We start from the raw sequence: 24,579 nt of genomic DNA, 5'->3' as shown, positions 1-24,579 counted from the left end.
ACAAAGTGTCCAGCAAGAAACTGAGCATGGAAATCCAGCATTTGAAGCATTTGATCCTTCATTTCTCTACTCAGCTTTTCAATCTGCAAAACTGGATTATTATGTTCATCATATGTTTACATTTATGATTTGAAATGCTGTGAGGAAAATGGTAAATACTAGCAAGTTACAAATAGCTTTTCAAGTTTTACAAACAGGAAGTCCTGTAACCCTCTTATTTGTGGATGGAAGATTGATTTTCTTTTAGAGTCCTCAAGTAAAGTAAATATGAAATAATGCAAATGCTGTTAGCCAAAAAAAGAAATAAAGTTAATAATTTTGGGGAAATTTAGATCTGCTATCAAACTGCACAGCACGTATCTCAGACAGCATTTGTTACAAATTGTATTTTTAAAGTATTAATATGGCACTTAAAATAAAATGTGTGTTACAAAGTGAAAGATTGAATGTTTACATACTAGTCCAGTCAATTTAATTTTTGTAGATTTAATCAGTTTCTTTCTTTTCTTTTTCTTTCCAAAATAGCAACAATGGTCTATTTATTTTTTCATTTTGGATAAGACCATTTTTAAATTTGTTTCTCAACCTGAGCACAAACAGTTAAACTGTACAGTTTAGTGGAATGTTTGGACATGCAGAGATTTTGAATCAGTCAGCTCCCAATATGCTGCCCTTTTCAGATAGTAGGACCAGAGGCTGAGCACTGTCATTCTTAAGAGGATTTGCAGGCACACCTGCCTGCGCTTTAACCAAGCCTGATTTTTTTTTTTGTACTTCACCCCTTATGAAGATTGAGCCTCCTACACGCCAAAAGTCACAGGGAGTCAGTGTGGGGCAGAAAGGATTGCTGTTTTGAAGGATTAGATATTTTGATCCTGATTTTTTCTCGGGCTGATTCTGGGACTGAGTGGGGAACCATGCGTGAGCAGAATGTCAGGGAGCAGGAGTGATCTCTCATCTTTGCAAGCTGCTTTCCAGCCTGGCTTCCCGGGCTGCCCTCGGCCTGGCACTGCATTGCTCCTTGTTCTAGGCTGCTCAGTCTCATTCCGGCTCTTGCTATCAGATAATTTATTTCTCAGCTTGGACATAGGGAAGAGCAATTCCTCTCTTCTTGAGCTGTAACTGCTTGTGGTATGTATAGCAGAAAGCATTCAAAGCAGAGGGGTGACAGGCTAAGTATGAACAAAAGCTGTTTGAGGGGGAAACAAGTGCTCACCTCTGCGAGCCCTTGCTGGGGACCTGCTGGGCAGTCTCCCCTCCCACTGCAATTAATGGGAACCGGGCAAGCTGCAAAAGCTTAAAGCATACCAGCAACAACAATTGTCTAAAATAATATTTAAAATCCGTCTTTAAAACACGGGAAAACGAGAGGGGTTGTTTCCTTTGCATTTTAAGATGTTGACAAGACTCCTTAGAGCTGAATGTGGCTCTGGAAAGGTCCCCAGAGCTTTCACGCGCCACAAAGCATTGTATCCTCAGCGTGTCTTTTCACAGTCAGCCAGCAAAGCCCGCATTGTCCCATTGCGGGAGATGTATGTGCCCCTTTCATCCTGCTCGCTGCTCTCTGCTCCTCGCTGCTGGCTCCAGCGCCTCTGCCTCCCCTCTGCTCTGCCTCCCCTTCCCCAGGGGGCCTGGGAAACTGCGCCGTGCCACCAGTCCCCACGCACACGGATGCTCCAGGTTGCCAAGGGGATCTGGAGCAGAGCCCCTGCAATTTCTCCCAGCGTGTGCGCTCACACAACATGAATGGGAATGATTTTTTAAGCGCTGATGGGGAGGAGGGAGGGAAGGAGGCTGGGGAGGAGGAAGGGGAGAAAAGAAAGAAGGGGGTAGGCATAAGTGTGCAGAACTGCAAAACCCCCCCAGGCTTTTTAGCCCGTCTTCTTCCTTCACCTATCCCTTCCCTCTCTTGGGAAGTAACACTGTGAGTGAAACAAGGACATGAGAAGGAGTTCTCCAGAGTGTCACAAAGCAAAGCACTATTTTGTTGCTTAACAAAGATACTAGTGAAAAAATGAAAATATTTCAGAATATAGGAAAGGCAAGGAGAAGGTAAATATATAATTAAAAGAGGAGAAAGAGAGAGAAAAGACGCAGGGAAAAGGAGAAAAAAGATCTAGTTAGGAGGACTTTAACAATTCTGAATTGTTAATCTGGTAGTTTTGATTGCTCATCTGACTTGATCACTGTTGTGTAAATTGGCATGAGCTATTGATTCTATGACTCATCATGAACAACTACTATATTATGAATAGTCACAATATTATGACTACTTTTATGTCAATTATATTTTATTTATGATTTTCTATTATATAAAATTCTAGGATTTACCAAATCCATATCAAAAGCATGCTGCACATAATCTATGTGTAATATTGGATTATAACAGGGCACACTAATGCAGAGTGGCACACTATTGGTACTGTACTCCTGGAAGATCAAGCATAAAATACACTGAGCATGTTTTCTTTAGATAATGTTTAAGACAAACAGCTTTGAATCTGTTTGTTCAAGACCAAATTCCAAGGAATTGTTTTAAAAACTGGAATGTAGAACCTATGCTAGAAGTCCTACAGCTTCAAAATACCAGAATACTTTCTCCCTTTAATTAGCACAATAGAATCAATGGAATAAACTGATTTGTGCAGAACAGTCCAATGTCCTCAACAAACTATTTCAGTCTGAGATTGGAGTTTATGCCTAGTTTTCCCTATTACACTAGTTGAAAGTTTCTACCTGTAGTATTTTCCTTTTTTTTTTTTTTTTTTTTTTTAAGAAGAATTAAACATATTACATAATTAAATGCAAACTGCTTTTTTCCCACAACAGTAACTGGTCAGCAGCTGGTATGCCTGAAGCTCTGTTTCTGTGTGTAAACTCCCAGTCAGCAAAGCATCCTTGGGTTTATATTTGGCTCCAAAATTAATCACTAACAAATGAGAGCCCATAAATAGTAGCTTTTAAATAGAATCTCTTTTCTTACACTCCAAAGTAAATAGCAACCCTCTGAGGAAAAACAGTCATTATGTAGGATTGATTCTAGTACTTTGGGTGATTTTTTCTTTCCTTGGGGCAAGCAAGACTGACACTGGGTGTGGAGGGTGTGCATGTGAGCATATACATTTATGCATGCCTATAATTTTAGTTTGAAAATGGTTAAAATGCTCAGCCACTGCTTATCATATTAAAAGTCCCTGCTTCTGAATGTTTTTGGTGCCTTTTAAAAACTTCTGACAAAACTAAGCAGTTTATGTATTTCCTTTCCTACACTAAAATTGTTGTGGTTTTAAGTGTTTTCCCCCAGCGCTTTTAGATTTTTGTTTCTTTAAAATGCATAATGCCTTTTGATGCATAATGATAAGCATTTTAAATATTTCCAGCTGGGGCCGAAATGCCCATCTAGGCCAACTAGACCTCAGGGCTGACCAAAAATAAGAGTTGTTAATGGCATGGACCTCCTCAGCACTGGCAGGCAGGGGTTATTGGCCCCCTCTCTGGGAAGCTGCCTCCCGCTCCGAGAGGTCAGCCCCTGTGCCTCCTTTTCCCCAAACCCAAAGTGCTCAGTCACTGCCCACAGGACATTGGTAACTCCTCTCAGCAGGGGAGACGGTGTGCTCAGAGCCCAGGTGCAGGCTCTTGGCTGAGCTGTCACTGACATGGGGTTCCCATCTGCGGGCACAGCACCCAACACCTCCGGGTCAGGATTCTAACAAGATATAGCAACATGTTGATGAAAATGCATAAAATAATGAAGCAGTTCTGAATGAGGATGCAGAAAAATCTGTCCATTCTGGTCCTCATACATGCTGACTTCTTGAAAGAAAAAAAAAGAGGGTTCCTATGACCATGATGAATTCTTTCCCTATTCAGCATATTAGAATTGAATTGATGGCACCTCCTTGCCAATGGAGATTTTTATATAAATTGCCTTTAGATGTTTTGAGCTAAGTTTTTATACACAAAACATTATGAACAGAGCATCTTTTTATTCCTAATTATTTTCCTGTTTACTTTTTTATGGTCTCTTCATTAGGAAATTGCAGTTGCTTGTTAAGGACTCCTATGGTGGAGCAGCAATAATGGCAACTGTTGACTCAGGAGTGTTGCCCTAATTTTGTTCCTTTAAGGTTGTCTTTCACTCTCCTAATGAAGCAGTCTCAAATGGGCTACTCCCACCCCCTACATCCACTAAGCACTGTGTGATGAGTAAACTCTCAGTGTGAGACCATGAGAACAATCCCTTTTGTGTATGTTGACAAGGATTTGTGGAAATTAAGAACATTGTGCAAGGTCACGGTAAAATATGCTGACAGAAAATTTGTAAGGAAAACAATTAGTTAGGTAAAGGCAGTGGAGGTATTGCCCAAGTTTAATTAACATGATTAAGCACTAGAGTTTTATTCTAATAGCAGCTGAATATGTCCTCTGTGGTGCTGATCATTCAGAGAAAACAAAAGTTAAATTTAGGCCTTGACATTTGGGCCCTTCACAAGATTAGGTACAAATTTTACCCAAACTCTAGATTAGAGTTTTTTAATAATGGTAACAGTAAAATAATAAAATTGCAAAGAAAAAAGACATGAACATTTTCAAAGAACTATATGGATAGATGAAGTTCAGCAATATTAAATCAATATGGCTAATGACTTCCTGAAGCCACTTAAAATATATGTCTGAAATACAGCCTTTTTGCATAAACTGATAAGTTGCTCCCAAATATCAATTTAACTAATCTTTGTTTAGATATGAATTTTTAGATAATGCAATTAGATATTACATTAATTTTTTCCAGTTCTGTTAAGAACAGTGGGCAAATAGAGGAAAATTAGCAGTTGTATTTGATCCGAAATTATGTGACCGTGATTAAGCCAAGCTGACTAATGAAACCCATGGCTGGGATATAGTAATGCAATTCAAAGAGCCAATTAAATGGCTAAGAATGGCTCCTAAATGAGTAGCCTTGCCCCACAGCAGCAGTCCTGCCCCATCCTTGCCCAAAAAGGATCACCTCTGGATTTTGTAGGGTTAGTTTTTTCTGATAATTTGTCATTTTGAATTACCCCAGAACTGTGTCATGTGAACACCAGAACTTTTACAAGGGAAGCAGAAGGGAAGTGTCTGGGGCAGAAAACTAGCAAACACCTGCTTTTTTAGCTACAGTTTATTCCTTAGAAGGAGAAGGTTTGTGAAACCCTGGCACAATAATGTCTGAACATCATTGAATGTTATAAATGGAAGAGGTCCAAATAATCTTTAGTGGCTTTACAGTGAGTTTTACCTTTCAGTTAACCATGAATAATAAAAGACTCTCTTGTTGTGGTTCATGACTGAGTAATGCTCTTTCAGTAAAACAGCTTCACTTTATGAAACCTAATCTTTTGTGTGTGCCTGAAAGTATTTCTTGGGCCATCAAGTTTAGCCTTCTAATACAGCAGAGAAATACATTCTAGAGTATTGGTTAAAATCTTACTGAGCTTGAGGTTCAAACCAATAGCAACTTTTATCCCAACAATTTCCATGTTTGGATATTCCACAGCCTTACTCTCTTTTTAGTTTGCTTATTTCAGTGCAAAAATAATTTGATTGGTCAATGTCCAGATGGAGAGCCATGATGGATGGTGTCCCTCAGGTGTCTGTATCAGCCCTGTTTGACATTCTCATCAATGACACAGACATTGGATTGAGTGCAACCTCAGTAGGTTTCCAGATGACACCAAGGAGAGAGGTGTTGGACATGCCTGAGGAACAAGATATCATCCAGAGGGACCTGGACAAGCTCGAGGAGTGGGCCCAGGTGAACATCATGAGGTTTAAACAAGACCATGTGCAAAGTGCTGCATCTGGTCAGGGCAGCCCTGGGTATCAGCACAGGCTGGGCATGAACAGCCCCAGAGCCCTGCCCAGAAGGACCCGGTGGGTGAGAGGCTGGACATAAGCCAGCAAAAGAAGCATAACCAGCAGGTCAAGAGAGGGGATTTTACACCTCTACTCTGCCCTCATGAGAATCCACCTGCATGGGAGTGGAGCGCTGCATCCACCTCTTGGGTCCTCAGCACAGGAGAGACCTGGATCTGTTAGAGCAGGTCCAGGGGCCACAAGGGCGTCAGAGGGACAGGGCACATCTTTTTTGAGGACAAGCTGAGAGAATTGGGGCTGATCAGTCTGGGGAGCAGAAGGCTCTGGGGAGACCTTTCAGCACATTCTAGTACATAAAGGAGGCCTGTAAGAGACATGGGAGAGACTTCAGTAAAGTCTGTTATTACAGGAAAGGGGGTAATGGTTTTAAAGAGGGCAGATTGAGGTTGGACATAAAAAAGAACTTTTTTACAATGAGGCAGCTGAAACACTCACTGCCAGAGAGATGGTGTCTCTCCTATCCATGGAAACTGTCAAGGTCAGGATGGAGAGGGCTCTGAGTAACCTGATCTAGCTGAAGCTGTCCCACCTGACTGCATGGGGTAGGACAAGATGACCTTAAAGGCCCCTTCCCACAAAAACTGTTCTACATTTCTTCTGTTAAAATTCTTCTCTCTGTTAGTGTGAGTCACTGAGGGCAGGGAAGAATTTCATAAACCTCCCCTTTACTCTGCTTGTTCTTGCTGAAGTATTTATAAACAATGAAGTATAACACCTGGTAAAATGAAACATGTCAATATAAAGCAGTGCATCTACTGAGTGTTAATGATGCTTACATTACTAAATGAAAGCTCAGAGGATTATCCTTTTCTGTTCTGAAAAGTGTAGTTGGCTTGCTTTTCGGATTTGCAGTATAACAGGATACATTTGAAGAACCAGTAGGAAACCACATTTCCTGAAACACATCTGCCTGAGAAGGACCCTGCTGCGGGGCTGTTGAGATACTCATTTAACTCTTCGCATTATTCCGTCTTTTGCTCACAGTATTGGAATGTGATGAACAATATGCTTTTTGAAGGGAAACTAGGGAGTAATTTATCTTCTTTATGTGTGCTAAGCAGAGCAGGAGGGAGATGCAAGCAGGGATTCACAGCAAGCCATGGAGCAGTGATTAGTAACAGCTGACAGTCTCAAACCAAGACTCTCTTTCTTTGGTTACTTCATTGTAATAACAGAGTACAAAGAGCTGACTGTCTTCAAGCCAAGAATCAGAGACCCAGGAACACAGAAAATAGCAGCTCAAAATTTTTTTTGGTAACAAAACACTATTGCTACCTGCACAGTGCAATTCTAAAAAGACATCCTTTTATGCCCAGACACTTGAACTAAGCTTTCCTGGAAATGAGATTCTTATGTTGGACATAAAGCTGATTATTTTCTGTGTAAGGAGTGAAAGAAATAAGTATATTTGTTTATGAAAAGGCATAATGTAACATGGTAAATTAGTTCAGTTTAATCAGGAAACAAGTTTGTTTTAGTAGCTGATAAGCCAAAGCACATTCAATTAGTTTAAATCCTAAAGTGCATGTTGTTGCAAGACTGAAATAAATATGGTAGTAGTTGTGCGACTTTCATCCTATTCCCTGAGGATGAAATATTAGTTTTCATTTATTTTGAATGTATTGCCAAAAATACCTGACTTAAGCATGAAATGCACAGCATCCTACAAAGTGATACAAGCGATAAAATTACCTTTGCTTTCTGGATGGTGCTGAGCACATTACTCAGTGCTCCATAAAAATCCCTAATGCAATTTCTCAAAATATATGTGCAAACTTTTAATTTGCTAAAATGCTGGTCTGAGTTTTGGCAGACTGTGTCAGGAGCTCTTCACAGACATGTTTTTGTATGTGCAGCACTTATTAAACAACATTCCACAAATGTACAGTGCTTCTTTTATCTGACTGGCTCTATACAGTGTGGTGAAGCTGTAAACTATTTATTCTACTAAATCACTCCTGATTTACATTAGTTGCTGCTGAAAAAATAGTGAGAAATTAGAGGTATCCATAAGTAGCTGGTAGTGCAGTCTAGTGTAAAAAATAAATTGCTTTTACATCTTGGGTATGTTAGAAGTGCCTGAAGAGACACTTAGATGAACTGCTAGAAAAATGGACACAGTTCTAGTCAGAGTGGTGCAAGATTTAAAGAATGGGAAATGAAGCTTCTCCCCTAAAAAAAGAGAGATAGACGTCTCTGTTTGTGTGCAAAACTACATGGGTTTTGGGGCATGGGATTGTTCTGATCATTAACTGGTCAGAGCTCTATGCTGGAGACATCACCTTCTCACTTAAAATATGATTCAGAATTGCTGGCAAACCTGTTCTTCACTGAAACTTCCAATAATAGACTCTATTGCAATGGTAGTATCTTATTTGGATGTTTGTCCACTAGGATCTGACACGAGTTAATTTTATAGAGTCCATGCAGCAACCATTGTTAGAAAGGAAGCTTTGCCCAGTTGGATGTGACTCAATAAAGAGTTGAATCAATGGTAGTGTGCGACTAATGCATCTGGCAACATCATAGCCTTTGGTTTTCTGCTTGGATTTTTAATTTTAGCACAATTTTTAAAACATTGAGAGCACTGTTTGTTAATTCATCTATACTAAGATAATTTGGAAACAAACGGTGCGACGTTGCCTTTAGGTGGGTATGAGACTTGGCTTTATTGAGTAATCTGAAGTTCCACTTGTAACTGTTCACTCACTAAAGAACTCTTCATAGCTTTTGTTGTTGCAGTAGCTACAATCTACACTTGCAACAGTTTATTAATAATAAAAATCGCCCTGCTTTGTTGTTTTGTTCATTTTAATAAATCTTGTCAGTGATACTATGCTGATTTGTGCACCTATGCCCAACCTAAAAGTTTTAAGTGTTTGTTTTTCTTTCATCTAGCAGTTGATTCATCTGCTGCTGTTTTACCCATTGATCTCCCATGAGCTGCTCATGGAGCTAGTGGTTTTTTTTGGTGTATCTTGCACACACTCTGCTGGTGTTTACATCTCCTCACAAACCTTTTAGTTTATTACATTCCTCCCCATGTGCCCTGCATTTTTCCATCCTGTACTGTTTTAAAGCACCTTGTATGCTTCCGTGGAGCATCTTTGCTGACTTTTCTTCTTTCACACTTCAAGTATAATTTTAACTCCCTCCAAGTTCAGTTGTTATTTGCACTGTAGCAACAAAAATCACTTTCAGTGAAACTCTGTGGTACCACTGCTATCCTGCTCCCCACAGTGATAAGAGTTAGCTCACTTATCTCTCTATGACAGAGATCTTGGTGTAACAGATTCGCAGTCTGCAGAGGTTTCTGCAGATTCTTCAGGTTTTCTGTCCTGAAACACATTATGCCCAAGCCTGTGCTGATTTTTGTGCAGGACCTAATGTAGTGATGCCTCAGTTCCTCTGAGAGCTCAGGCACAAATAAGGTGCGCCACTACACGGCATCTATTCATGTCAAAAGGAAATACACAGAGCTCTTTCATGTGTCTAAGTCATTTTTTGAACTAGAAACTACAGAGCAGTAACTAATTACACAATACAGACTACTTTAGGATCCTTCTTTAAAGAATCACAAGAACTTGCATTTGGCAAAAGAAACATTGTGCATAAACTTGTTTATAAAAAAAATCCTGTGTTGATAAAGAATGTAGAAACAATTTGATACTTCCTTTATCATATATAGTTGTCTATTTAAAGAGAATGATATCTGATACAGAAATTGTTAGAAAAAATTTTGTATAGATATGATTAAATTTCTGAACTTGCAGCCTTTTAAAATGCCACTTATAATCTGTTAGTTAATATGTTAATAATAAATGAGAATATCCTAATGCATAACATGATAGCATTTTTCCTTTTTTTCACAGGAGTAAATCAGAACCTAACGACACTCTAAATTCACCCCAAAAAATTTAATTAGTAACAATCAAATCAAGTTTAAGAAAAATAGCTTCTATTTGTGAATTTAAGGTCCTCTGGTAATATGCCATATGAATACCAAGGAGTCATTACTTTAGCTGCAATTAGTCTATTATGTTTTCAATTGTCATTATAATTTGGAGGGTTTTTTTCACAATTCAGTAATGATGTTAAGGCTCTTCTGAGAACTCATTAAGAAAGTGTGGAATTGGAGTTTCATGAGAACAGGCTTTTGTTTTCCTTCTTTTCTCTCTTTTGTTTCAATGACCTCTTGAACTTTGGGTCACTGATTCAGTTACAGCCTTGCAAGATCAAAGACGTACATATTTTTCTTTGTATTTCTTCATCTTACAGACTTGTAGGAGGGAATGGAAATAAGTTAATACTTACCCTGGAATGCCTGACAGTAGCAATCAGTACTTTTTAATAATATTATTACACTCTTTTCAGGAAGTTACAGTGCTAAGTACAGATGAAAAAGAGAGGGTTTGGTATCCACAATTCAAGTGCTATACAGTTGCCCTCTGGACACTATCTGCTTGTTGGCAGGATTCAGAATATGAATCTCTATGATAGGTCAGCAGTATCAAGAAAATATCAGCTGATTTCAAACTAAAAACATGGAAGAGAAGAGAGGTGTTTTTTAGGTTACCCTTATTGCTGGACTGTGGTGTTTTGCAGAACGGAAAACCTTTTTTTTTTTTAACAAACAAGTAATCATCCTATATCAAATTTGAAAGGTTTATTTTCTAATGGATGATGGTCCTTTGCACAGGTTCATTGGCCATGAGACAGATGTTAACCAGGCTTAGTAAGAACACATTCTATAACTTGGTTTTTCAGAGTCTGGGGAATTTAAACATAATGGAATTGTAAAATCTGGACAAAGCTGATTTTTAGTGCAAGAATGAATCAGTGCATTAATGAAATAGCCATTCTTTAGGTGAACTCTTGACCAAAACCTACTTTCTCTCTAGCTCTGAAAAGAAACTATATTCACTGGAGAAGCTCTGATTTTATCTAAGTATTCAGAAATAAGTTAGAAGTGGGTGGTGAAACATCAGAAGAAAGTATTCAGCTTTGCATGTGAGTAAAGAGAAAATGAGAGAGCTGTTTATGGTGGGAAGAATCAGACTCATTATGTTAGCTGCAGTGCAAATAGTGTATTTCTAGTGTTATGCTGTACTTTTGTTTTTCTTATCTACCACCAGTAAGGAGCTACTTGTACTGTTGTCTAAGGACGAAAAAATGCATTTATCTGAAAAAGAGTTGATCCTGTTTAAGTATACAATTACAACAAACCAAGGTCTCATTCTGAAAATGCGATGAATTGAGGCATATAAATAAATACTATTGTTGAAGTACTTAGTCTGAAAACCTCTTCACAACTTGTGATACACTTGAAGCTCTTCAAGATCTTCAGTGAAGTAGAGAAGATGAATATTGCTGGAAGATTTATACCAGATCTGGTAAATCAGGAACTAGAAGTCATGTTCTCCAAATACTGGAATACTGGTTTTGGGTGAATCCCAAAATTTTTCAAACAAGTGCTCTCTGTATTGTGACTCTTGAGTTTTCGGAATACAGTTGGGATCTATTTGTGAGCTTCATTTTACAACCAGAGGCCCAGAATTTAGTTTGCTTTGATTTTTTGCTTCCAGAGATGACGTTTCTTTAAGAATAACATTAAGACCTGAAAGCTTCTGTTGGCACAAACGTTGAGTTTTCTTTATTTGCATATTAATTCCTCAGTATTAGAATTGAATTGCTATTCAACTGTGTGAAGCTGTAAAGAACTTTATCTTTTCCTTTCTACAAGACAGTAGTTTTATCTCTCTTTTTTGTCCCCACAAGTCTCCCTCTATTCCAGTAGTTTTTACTCATCTTTGTAGATCATCATTTGTATATCTTCCCTTGATAGACACCTGTAGAGAATAGGGTCTTTTCAAGATGCTATTGATAAAAGGAATGCACAGAACTTCTGTGTCTGATAATCCAATGAACCAAAATTTCAGCTTGTTATCCCAGGTGCCTTTCTTGCTAGTTTGCTGGACATAAGTGTGCCCACACTAGCAGGAGCTGAAAGTGTGGGGAGTACTAAACTGCCTTTTTTTTTACAGAGCATGCAAACCTCTGAGGAATTAATGTTTGTGTTGATTGGACATGTCCCTCTTTCCTTTGGAAATACTGCGCTTTGCAACAATGCACACTTGTTCAAAATCAAAACCACTAAAAAAACAAACTCTGTTTGTAGTGGGATACAGTATGGGTAAATGAGGATAGTATAGAATGTAATCTTATCCCCTAAAGAGTTGCAGCTGAACCAATTACTAAAGATTAGGGGCAGGCCTGATGACAACAGGCCACACCTGTGCCAAATTAGAACAGTGTTATAAAAGAGTGGATTGGTGGGAACGGGAGTTAGATGATTACTGCAAGGAAGAGTTAGTGCTAAGAGGAGCTGCCTGTGGGAGACATTGAGGAGGTATGAGGCTCTGGCAATATGGAGTCCTTGCGCTTTAATGATAATAGAACTCTTGATATATAAGACAACATCTGTTGACCTGAGGAACAGTCAGACAGACAACTCAAGAAAAGACTGCCTTGATGACAGGTAGAGGTCTGTAAATTTATCTTTAAACATTTCTGGAATCCAAATGGCACTTGCTACCTTGCATAGACTAATAAATGTGATTTTAGGTAAGCTAGTGTAGCTTTGCTGTGGTGTGCATCAGTGGCAATATTCTGTCAAACCTGGGAAGACCAAGTCCTAGAGAGAATCAAAGGAAAAAGGCAATGTGGAATGGAGAAATGTGGCACCAGAGAGGTGCAAGTGAACTATCTGATGCAGTGCATGGAAGTGGCAGATTATGTCCAGACTTAGCTCAAACTGATGCTTTCTGGGGTAAGCCACCGTCACAAAACCCCTGTCATTTCTGGGGTCACCAGAGCTTCTCACAAAACTTCAGCAGGGTGAAAGCTGAACCCCAGGCTCACCTGTGTGAAGAGAAACAGATCTGACTCTGTGAGTCTGGAAAAGTTTGCAGCAAGAGACTTTGTACCAAATTAAGGAAGACTGGCAACTCTGTGAGGTGATTCCAGGCTGCAGCAAATACTTTACAATGTTCATGACTGTCTCAGACATTCCTCTGGAGACAACATTGTAACACAGGAATAAGGAGAAGGTATTCTACCATTCTGTCAGCCATGTCTCTGCAAAAAGTTAAGAACTAGGGAAAGGAACTAGGATACAACTGGAAAGCAATTCCTATCAGTGAGGCCAGCTCTTATATGCTTGCAATGATTATCTTTTGAGATATTCTCCACACCATCAGCAGCATCATTTATATTTTGGTGCATTTGTTTCTCAAGATCTGGACAGGATGATATAGAATGTACTCAGAAACAACCTATGAATAAAGGAAAAATTATGCACTACCTGGAATGTCTGGATGAAAAGAATTTTAGCACATACTGGAAGTGCTTTGTCACTCCCTGACATATAACACAAATCCCACATACTGCTGGTCCTCAGTTGTGTATCTAGTCTCAATAAATTTTTAGAGATTTTTGTTCTGAGAGTTTGTTTTCTCCTCCTTATTCTCCACCAATGAGAGCTGTGACCTGTGGCTGGAATGCTAGGATGAACAATTATCTGGGAAGCCTTCCTCCTCATCCGGACAATCCAACATGTTACTGGAATCCAGACCCAAAGCTCGAGTCCTGTAAGCCTTGTAGTCCACAGTGGCTCTCCTCATTTTCCATTGCTCAGAATTCAGGAATTCTGAATTCTGAGCAATGGAATTTCCACCAATGCTTTCAGTACCTCTGCCTCCAGTGATGGTGACAATGATGGATCTAACTTACAGACGTTTATAATCCAGATACATGTTTGAAGGACAGTATGTAGTAGATCCAACAATTACCTTTGAGAATTAAATGGAAATAATATGTTATTGGTCAACAACTGTCAGTTATCAAAAAGCAAAAAAAAGAGTGAAAACAAGGCTAGAAGAACTAATGATAGTATATGTTTTTGAAAGTGACAATGTTCTGCAAGTTTTCAAACGATCTGTATAGCTGATGCAATTCTTCAGAAAGTAGTTTGTGCCTTATCACATTTCACAGTGCTGATGAAACAATTACATGTGTTACTTCTCCTGGTGTGCAAGTACTTCCAGTAATATCCCTGGTGTTCCCAAAATTCAGCCTCAGGAATTTTCTTCCTTGGATTCTTTCAGTTTTCACAAGCAGTTACAGCAAAGACAGACTGGCAAGGAAGAAAATATTATGAAATTGTGCTATATTTGAATGTAGGAAAGGAGGACGTGGATCACAACGTTCAAGGGAGAGTTGAGGCGGTGAAAGGAGTAGGAAAGGGAAAGCTGATAAACCCTGAAAGAAGCCTGCATGTAGGTAACTATGCCCACATTTTCTGGCTGTTTTTTGTTATATTTTGATAATGAGATAACGGCTCTTACACTATTGCTATTTGTAAGTTACCCAGAAGTGGAATAATAAAGAGCTACCAGTTCTGTAGTGCATGGTGGCTTGCTCTGGCTGTTTTATTTTGAAGTCCAATTTCATGCCAATGGAGTGAGTTAATGTCTGGGTAAGGTGAGATGATTCTTAAATCCTGCAATTGTTTGTTTCCTTGGTTTTGAACCGGTTCTTGAAGAGCTGTCTGTGCCATAAAGCTGAAACTCTATACAGCAGTCAATGCCTCGGAGTAATTGGGAGGTGAAATCTCAGCAAGTGAGACATACTTTCAATCTGTAAAGAAAGGAGTGCAAAACCAACATAAAACTATGGGATAAAAATTAGTCCAGAGGTTGTCCAACCCATTTGTCTTCACATTTATCTGACAACAGGTTCTTACTGAAGGACTAAGAGGTAAAGAAAAAGATAGAGTAAATTGCCCTTGTTTGCCCTCCCTGCAACAAGGGAGCAGTGGGATCTAGGGCCTTGCTAAATTGCTAGTTTCCAAATTTATTAGCCAGTGATGACTGTGTCTGCAAACTCTTTTAATTTAATTTTAATTTTAAATTATTTACTTAAATTAATTTGATTTTAATTTGAAGCTATTAACATAATTGAACTGAATTGTGTCACGTGAAAAAGTACTTCCTTGTCTTTAATAGAAATGCATGCTCTTGTTATTTCTTAGGACACCCTATTTTTCCTTTATTGTGAAATACAGTTAGGAGATATAGTAATAATTAGCCACTGCATTATAGCTTCTGCAAGGAATTAATGATTTCTGTGGACTTTTACAGCAACTTCTGTGCCTGTTTTTTTTTCAAGTCAAAGAAATGAAGTCTGTTTAATTCTTCCTTGTCTTTCACTGGAACTTCATTCTAGCCCTGTCCCCCTCTCTGGACTGCCCACAGTGAGTCTGAGAACTCTTGCCTGTCCTATTGCCCATTTGAGAACTCCTGATTAGGTGTAGCACATTTCCCTTTCCCAGGTGTATTACTTTGCACTTGCCACCATTCTAGTTCATCTGTCAGGTTATCACAGGCTCATTCATTATTGAAGACATCATTCTTTACAGTTTCAGTATTCAGCATCCTGAACAAAATGCTTGCTCAGTGTCCTAATTCTCAAAATGCTGAGAGTTGGTTTTGCAGTTTGGACATTTTGCTGTACAAAATTTCTGTTTACAAACTAATGTAACTGACTTTACAGCCGATTTTTAATATTTTTGAGGGTTTTTTGTGTTTCAGGTCTGGTGTTTTTCTGTAACCAACAGAAAATAGTTTACATTAAACTCAAAAAAGTGCTTTAAGTTTTCCCTAATACATTTTCAGTCCTTCTGCCTTGACTGAAATGTTAAGAAAAAGACAGTATGGTTTTACAATGGTCCACCAGTGCTCAGGCAAGATGCTTTAATTTTTATGTGTTCTTTCAAATAGTTTTTGCTTTGTCAGCAAGCAAAGTATTGATGTTATGCGTTTGAACTAAGACATAAAAACAAAACTAAATCTTTGTGGGTGGGAGGTTATCCCTATTGTTAATTCAGCTGGAATCTCGTGCAGAATGCAAACTAAATAAAAGTATAACAACCTGTTATTCAATACTTTGGGCAGCAACTAAACTTATATTTTGCAATGAAGTTTAAATCAGCCTTCAATTAAGGACCACTGGCTAAATTGAATTATTTTAGTGGAGCTTTTGAGTTTAACTATCTTTAGTTATTGTAGACTTTGTTCTTGATCACCCCTGCTGTTTCTGCTGCTCTCACAGACTCAGACTTCAAAAACCATGCTGCTCTGTACTTTCTGCTTTTGAATGCTCTGAGTCCTGCTTAGGTTTTCTCTTTTATGGTATAATCAAATTTTATCTTATGCAGACTCTTATTTTGTGTGGGAATTTAATCTCTGCTGTTATTGCATTTTAATTCTTGGTCAAATTTGACAAAGAATTCACTAAGAATTGTTCCCATAGGCTCTTGTGAGGATAGATTTTTGTGTATTCCGTATTGCCAAATTGTTTCAGAAATTAGTTAATATTTATTTTTATGAGCTTTTCTGGAGTCCTTGCTTTTAGCATTTGCATAGGTTGAGATGTATGGCAGTTTTTGAGGAAGATGTTCTACCCAAAGATATATTTATTGTACAAATACTTATGACATTTCATTATGATTTTCTGGCTTCCATGCCTTGTAAAATGCTAGGTGTAGTTTATTTCCTAACTGATTGCCAGCACACTCAGAATCTGAACATAATTTCTTTAGAATTTTTACACAAAAGTTGATGTTTCTAGATGCTGAATACTTCCCTAAGCTGCCTTTTTTCCTTCTGATTTTAAGTGCAACTGCCTGTTATTTAAACTCAGAATTTAAATTTAAAAATATTTTTCCAAAATATTTAAGATTATTTTAAGTGCCTTAAAACTGCAGAGTGTAACAATTTAAGAAGGTTCAAATCTTGTCACCTGTGGGTACCTATATAAGTAATGATTATTAAAGACTATATGCCAGACTTGATAGACACCTGTTTTATACAGAAATACATCTACTGAAGGGAAGGTCTTTAAAATAGTTTTATTATAGAGGAGTGCTTGTATATTTTTAGCTTCTGTTGGCCTAAATCTAGTATGAAGATGCTATTTTCAGATGAAACTGTTTCTGAACTTGGATCAATATTTGTGATGTTTCTTCAACTGATTTTTTAACCTGACAGGATATTCTGTTTACAAGATGACTGGATCTCTACTAACTTTGTAGTTTATATGCCCATACTTTAAGACAGCCTCTATTTTGGACACACAAAAATCAAAGCATGACTCTTCCTTTATTTTCTCTAAGTATGTAAATGTTCAAATTAAATAACTGCCATTCAGTTATGTAAATTGCATACGCAAATATCCATATGAATGCATGAATTCATTTGTGCGTGAAATGTACAAGTGCATAAAACTAAAGCTGCCATGTAGTTCAGCTTTTACAATATTGATGTGCTTATAAAGCTTTGGGTGGCAGAGAAAGAGGAAAGAGTTGCCTAGAAAGAAGGTAAGTTACTTTTAAAATAATATTTTATACCTTAAAAGAAAGCCATAAATGAAAAAAGAATACACTCTTCGGATGTCCATGAATTTGTTACTCATAGTAGGCTTCATACTACAGGACATGTGTATGGAATTCCTCTATAGAGATATCCCAATACAAATACATAGGCAGCTCAAATTCACTGACAATCCAAGAAGTGCTTTACTCAGAGAGAATTTATTAATTCTTTTCCCTATAACTGGAGTCAGCTGAAATGGATGTAAAACTTTTTATTGATTTGGCGGGTATTAATTATTCTGACTTCTAAAATTCTTTCTATGGACCATCAAAAGTTAGAATTTTTGAAAAATCAGAAAATATGCCAAATTTTGGAATTTGGAAAATGGGTTCATTGCTCTGGTGGCTGGCTAAACTGACCAAATACTGCATAACTACTTCTTGGTTTTTGTGTATGAACTGCATTAAGTGAATCAGGAATGCTCTATTTCTTAAACTTTTCTAAAAACACAGAAGTGTAAGACTGACTTTTATTAATGTTTTTACCTTCCAGCTTAACTGTGAGTGCTAAGATGTTTCTCAGGTACTGGCTATGTGTCTGTTCTGCCAGAATGAATTACAGGGAATTACTGCTAGGTCTCTCATTTTTTTTCCTTTGGGAGAGAATTAACTGGCTCCACAGGTCTGTTCTGCCTGAATGAGAGACCTTCCATCTGTTGAAATTACCATAAATATTGTAGCTGATATGAGACAGCACCTGGGGCCTTGTAGTGGGTGACAGACTTTTTTCCACAGTGCACTTGTCAGGCAGCAGATAGGAGAACACAGGAATTTCTTAGAGGCTTCAAGCACTGTGGGTCCTGCTTCAACAAACCTAGACGTGCGCTGCTTTCACAGCCCCTTTTTTGAAGAGATGATGCACAGGTCCCTCCCTGATGTGTGCTCTGATGTGAAAGGTTGAGATGAGCAAATTAAAAATTCTGGTCCTTTGTGTTTACTGTTATTAAATTATTATAATAATAAAGGAGATTGCTATTGTCAAAGAAAATATTAATGATTAGTAGAGGTTAGGGGTTTGATATGATTGATAGCATTTGCATCTAGTTACTCTTCAAGGGTCATTTACTTTTTCATTCCAACATTAAAAAGGCAAATATAAAACCTAATTTCTTAAGTTTAATAACATTGGACTATTTTCTAGAATTATCTCTTTATAGAAGGTAGTGTACATCTGCTGTCAGGATGTGGGAGGCTGAGTCACTGCATCATAGTCCCCTGTCATACACCCTAATTTAAGTCCATCGTTGTAACTAAAATAGTTATATGGATCTGCTGAGCTATCCTTCATGCCTTTACTAAAATTTCCATCGCATATCAATCATTCAATCGTCTTCTTCTCTGCCTAATATCTATAAAAAAACCTAAGAACACTTCACCAGCAGTCCATCTGAAAGGAGAAAGAAAGCAGAGATGCAGAAGGGAAACATGATTTTCCTAAGGTTGTACGAAATGTCACAGCACTGACTTTCTACATTTTACATCCACAAGTAGCAACTGGAAAAAAATAGCTTTTCTCCAGTAGAATATGCTCATGTCCAGATGCTGCATTTTTCCTGATTTAGGTAAGGGAGTGACTTGGAGGCTATGTCAAGTTCAGCTGTTTGAACATTACCCTTGTTCATTGTTGGCAATTTTAAGCAACTGCAGCTACCACTTGTTGGTTAGTTGTGAATTCTGAGAGTGCTTTGTTTTATTACTTAAGTAATTTTGTGTGTCTTATTTTATCTCACTGAGGATAAACACCTTATTCCTTATTGGATGTTTTTAACAGGCACCATCCATTGCACTCCTTTGATAGCAAAACTGAAAAGCATTGTATGCACTTGAGAGTTTGCTTAAGAAGATTCCATCCATGGAAATCCCAGCTTTCTTCTCTTTGGCAACACTTTCCATAGTTTGTGTAGCAGTAACTACTATGAACATTTTCATAAAGTTTCAGGAAAAATTCCTGTGTCTCTGAGTCTGCCCCCAAAAAAATCACTCATGTCTCCTGCAGTACTCAGTGTTGTTGACAGTCATTGAAACCCTACAGAGGCAGGGAAGTTTGTTTCTTCCAGAACCCACTAACAATAGCTGCATTATTTGAGTTACAAAGTTAAAAAATTTAAACTAAGATATTATACAAAGTACATATTAAAATGCTCTTCTACTTTCAAGTAAATTTTCCGTGCTTGTTCTTTTAAACTGTTTTTCCACACAGCCTTCTATTTTTGGCAGGGGATCCATGGTCTGTGTTTGTACAGAACCTTTCACACAAAATCCTGGTAAGTGGTTAAGACTTATTTGCTCCGTATTAGTGTTACCCCATAAGCAGTTTGGACAATCAGTATTGTCTAGTGTGTTGTACTGGTGCTCATAAATGGGCTTTTTGCTTGGTTCTGTAATTGCTGTACAATCCTTGGCGAGCCAGCAGACCTCGGTTTTACTGTTTCTATACTCCTATTCTCCTTCCCTATCTTGATGTATGTTAGTAAACAAACTGTAGACTTAGTGTTGTGCAGCGGGCAGCAAAAATTAGTCAGGTCTAGAATGGGCTTCTTATGCTTTGCTATAATTTACCAGACAAAGATATCTGAAATAATTGCACAGAATTTAATACCAGTTCACTTGCACTTAAAAGCAGTTGTCCCTGTAAAAGTAAATTCCAAGCTCTTAAAATTTTGTGGAAGGAGAAGAAGTCTATTAAACTGAACCATGTCTAGAACTGTGCAAAATATCTGCAAATAACCCTCACAAAATTTCTCTAGCTTTAATATTTCTCACTAATATTATGTTAAAACTATGCTCTTCATAAAGACTAGTTGTGAATCATTTTCATGGAAGGGATTTCAGGAAATAAATGGTTTTGTTAAGAAAAGATACCTCATTCTGATTGCATTATATTCAGTCAATAGCTGAAACATGCAGAAAAAATTTGTGGGACAGTTTTAAGGACTGGACTTTCAATTTCATGATCATCTTGGTGTAACAGCTTAAAAATGTTAGTGCATAGTGCTCTTATTGCTGGTGCAATTTTCTCTGGCTTTGGCTATTTCATTATGATAACTGCTATCATATTCATATATATTTGTTTTATGTACCTTTTAGGGACAATGTATATTTTAAAATAATTGTGTAAAGCAATTTTCATGTCATATGGTTTAAGCTGTAATGAAACAAGAAAACATAAAATAGTTTTTCTCTTATAACTGCTGCAAATTCAAAACAGAAACAGAGCAAAGTTGTCAGCTTTGTGTTTGCATAGGAATTGATATTTAAATTCATATTTAAGATCTGGCCATAATACAGTCCAAACTGGAATTTATTTATTTGGTTATTTACATTTCCTCTCATATACCATGTTATAATCTTGCCTTTGACTTTATATGAGATCCCCACTGGGAATGCTGACATAGGAGTTTTTCATTTTAAAGACTGTACACAATAAACCCAACATAGAGTATGGAGCTGAATTTGTGTCTAGACCACAAAAATAAATAATATAAACATGCATATAATAATATTTTTCTACAAACATGAAAAGATGGTGAATGGTATGCAAATAACCTCCATTTTCTCCCAAGCAGATGTTAGTACATGCCTGGTAAAACACTCGTCAGAAGATAGAATCTCATGGAGAAAGCTGCACACCTGCTTGAACCACAGGCAATGGGGTAAGTCATAAGGCAAATGTGACTAAAAACCTCTGAAAGTGATCCTGCATTGCTTCTTTCATGAAATACAGAAACCAGGGTTAAAGAAATGTGACTGGATTGACTTCATCTTGCATAGTTGGTTTTCCTGAGGTCTGTGAATAACCATCAGAACTGTTTACCTGAATGGCACAAGTCCTCAGTTTCTCAATTTATCTTTTATTTCTATAACAGTGCATTAACTATTAGTTGGATTTTATTGTTCTAACTTTGACAATCACAAAGTTGGCAAGGGAATGTAACCATCCCCAGCCTGTTTCTGATACCACAGAGTCCATAGTTTATGGTTTTGCCACAGTTACATCCATCACACTTGCATAAATACAAAAGGAAACCCAGGATATAATTTCTAGGAGACACTTTTGCTCCTGCAAACAGCAAAATATTTATTCAAATAATTAACAACTGAAAGAAACAAGTATGTTATCAGGATGAAAGCCTGGAGGAGTCACTTTGAGATTAGTTAAGAGGCATCCACTTTGTTTGCCACAAAAAATACAGGAAATAAGAGATTTGCCTTCAATATATTGAGTAGTCTGAAGACTAACTTGAGAAGTATAAGACTTTAATCCACTGAATTATCCTATGTAAAAAAAGAATTTAAGCATGCATAAAATTGCACAGTAGTACACCTGCAAAAGTTATACTTATTATTTTTATATTAACAAATGCCTATGTGTCCATTTTAGTATGAGAGTTCTGCAGCAAATATGTAAAAACATTCTTCTTACAAAAACAATTTGTATGCTAAATGAGGCATTGTTCAGTGTAGAAAGGAAGAAAGGAGTTTTTTTCCACAAGTTTTAGAATAATATGGAAAAGTATTTTATTCCCATGAGAAAGAGTATAGTCTTGCAGTACTGAATGATTCTTGGAACGAAATTAAATATGCCATTTGTGAATTGCATTGAGTTTTCTCTGACTGCTGCCTACCCAACTAAAGAAGTTTAAAATGTTGTTATTCACCTTGAAAATTACTGTCTCTACTTCAAAGGGATCTCTAAGTATAATCCACTTAATATCACAAGGCACGTGGATGATAGGAAGGCACATCTTCTCAGTAGAGAAGATTTCTCTTTGCCAAAGAGAATTTGGCAATTATCTTTGCTTTTCTATAATAAAGAAAAATCGTTATGAAAAAAAAAGAAAAAAAAAGATAAAGGGCTTTAAAGGGAAAGAAAAACACATAAAAGAAGGGTTTTGTTAGATTCCAGAGAATGAAGATTCTTTTCGGAATAGGATTACTTGGAAACTAATTTTTCTGATATTTCACAAAATCTCTCCTGAGTGCTGGTGACACAGCAAATGAGATGGTTTCATCAAAAGTCCAGCTCCTTGTGATGCTTGTGACCCTCTAAGATGAGTTTGCTGATCGTTACCTGAGCAAAGTTTTTCTACTTAGATTATTGAAAATCATTCAAATCCCTGTATAGGATGATCTGCTTAGTTTCCTGATTTACTTTGAGCTCTCTCAGAGAACCAGTGTGATTGCAGAGTTATAAGGAATTGAGAACTGATCAGATATATTTTCCTGAAATAATTCATCCTGCAAAATTGAGCAGCAGTGCCAGCTGACATTGAAAAGGGATAAATATCTCCCTTTTTCTACTTCTAATGGTTCTTCTATCTGAAGTGTCCTGCCAACCCACGGAGTTCTGTAGGTGAAAGGGACAAGAAGATGAGAGAATCTATGACATGAAACAAAACTATATAGTGGTTGGGAATAAAACCTACCCTTATTTCTCCTACAAAACTTATACTCCCTAGGTGCAGTGTTCATTTAAGTTTCAGTATCCATATAATGTGTGTGCATAGAAACAAACTTCACTTTTTTTTCTTTAAATATAAGAATTTTGTAATTGTGAATACCCATGTTTTCTGCTGTTGAATGAACAGCTTATACTTGTACACACCTTTGATTTCTCTGAACATGCGAGTCTCTGCTCATTTGCATTTTTAAGAGATCTTTACATTAACATATTTGACAATCAATTAAATAGAGAACAACTTATTATCTGGATTCTCAGTCAATCGAGGCAGTGTATTTGTGTTTTAGATACTAGGACTGAGCAGTGGGTGATTTTAATTAAGTTCTCCAAGCTGTCTATAGACTAAAATCCATACCTTCTTCTCTTCAGATAATTGAAAGAATAAATACATCACAGGTGTATCCTAAACATTCATAACAAATCTGAGAGGTCCACCACAAAACTTGGGTGGAATGCCAAGGCATACATCACCATACGGAACTAAATATTACATCACTAGTTATAGAGCTTCTGACCAGAAGACAACAAAACAGAACTGATGGAATTAAGTTTCTTCCAGACTTTCCATGTAATTCCATCTATCCCCTATGGACACAGGCACATTGGAGTGGGTCCAGAGGAAGTAATGAAAATGATCAGAGGACTGAAATATCTCTCTCATGAGGACAGGCTGAGAGCATTGGGGTTGCTCAGCCTGGAGAAGAGAAGGTTCCAGGGACACCTTAGAGCTCCTTCCAGTACCTGAAGGGCCTAAAGGGCACTTGTAGTGATAGGAGAGCAAATGGCTTAAACTAAAAGAAGGTAGTTTAGATTAGATATCGGGAATAAAATCTTTTACTATAGGTGTGATGGAGCACTGGCACAGGTTGCCCAGAGACCTTGTGGATGACCCATCCCTGGTAGTGTCAGAGAACAATTGGATGGGGCTCTGAGCAATCTGCTCTAGTGGGAGGTGTCCCTGCCCATGGCAGGAGGACTGGAACCAGATTTTTAAGGTACCTTCCAACCTAAACAATTCTATTACAGGATTCCATTTTTTCTAATCTATTGCTGGAAAACTAGGAGGCAGACAGATGTTTTGCATATCTGTGGTTACAGGCGTGTGTTATTGCCCACAATCAACAGTTTCAACTTTCTTGCGTTTTGGCACTGTGTCTTTGAGATATGTTATCTTTGATAATAATAGGACACTGTGGAGGAAATACCTGCTCAGATAGTAAAAGAAGAGAGTGGAGTACAGAGTCAGCTTCATAGCAGCTGCATATAGTAGCTTGTGCTGTTAGTCTGTCTATGAATTTGGAAAACCAACTTTCATTTTCTCTGTATATTAATTCAAACCTCCTCTTACATTGTCTCTACAGCAGCAATAACAATGCCATGGCTTTCTGCGGATTATAACACTTCTAGGACATAGAATGTTCACTTTTTTGATTTTGGTGTGTGCATCTTTGTAAAATTATTCAAGAGAGGGTGTGTGGGGGTGTATTTTGTTTTGTTTTTCTTTGTTTACCTGTGACTAAACTGGATACAATTAGCGGCAGGACCAGCATCTGCAGCATCCTCATGAGTAGTTCTCCTGGAAACGAAAAGTATTTCACTTCCCGATAGCTCATCTTATATGATCGAAGAGAAAATCCCAGGATTACACCTGAAGGGAGGGAAAAGAGATATCATTACTCAGTCTTTTAAAGAAGCAGTAGCATCTGAACAT

The 24,579-nt window shown here is 37.6% G+C and overlaps 1 protein-coding gene across 1 annotated transcript in view; it reads right to left on the bottom strand.

The window, feature by feature from the left end:
- Positions 1–24,579, bottom strand: part of SLC1A3 (solute carrier family 1 member 3) — a 65,529-nt gene that overhangs the window by 21,997 nt on the left and 18,953 nt on the right. The window contains exon 3 of the mRNA XM_063179738.1: positions 24,379–24,516. Coding sequence (XP_063035808.1) covers positions 24,379–24,516 — 138 coding nt within the window. The remainder of the gene's footprint in view (positions 1–24,378; positions 24,517–24,579) is intronic.

Source organism: Melospiza melodia, chromosome Z (genome assembly GCF_035770615.1).
Source record: "Melospiza melodia melodia isolate bMelMel2 chromosome Z, bMelMel2.pri, whole genome shotgun sequence".
Lineage (NCBI taxonomy): Eukaryota > Metazoa > Chordata > Aves > Passeriformes > Passerellidae > Melospiza > Melospiza melodia.
The sequence above is the reverse complement of the archived record's forward strand: the minus strand, read 5'-3'. Positions and strand labels throughout refer to the sequence as shown.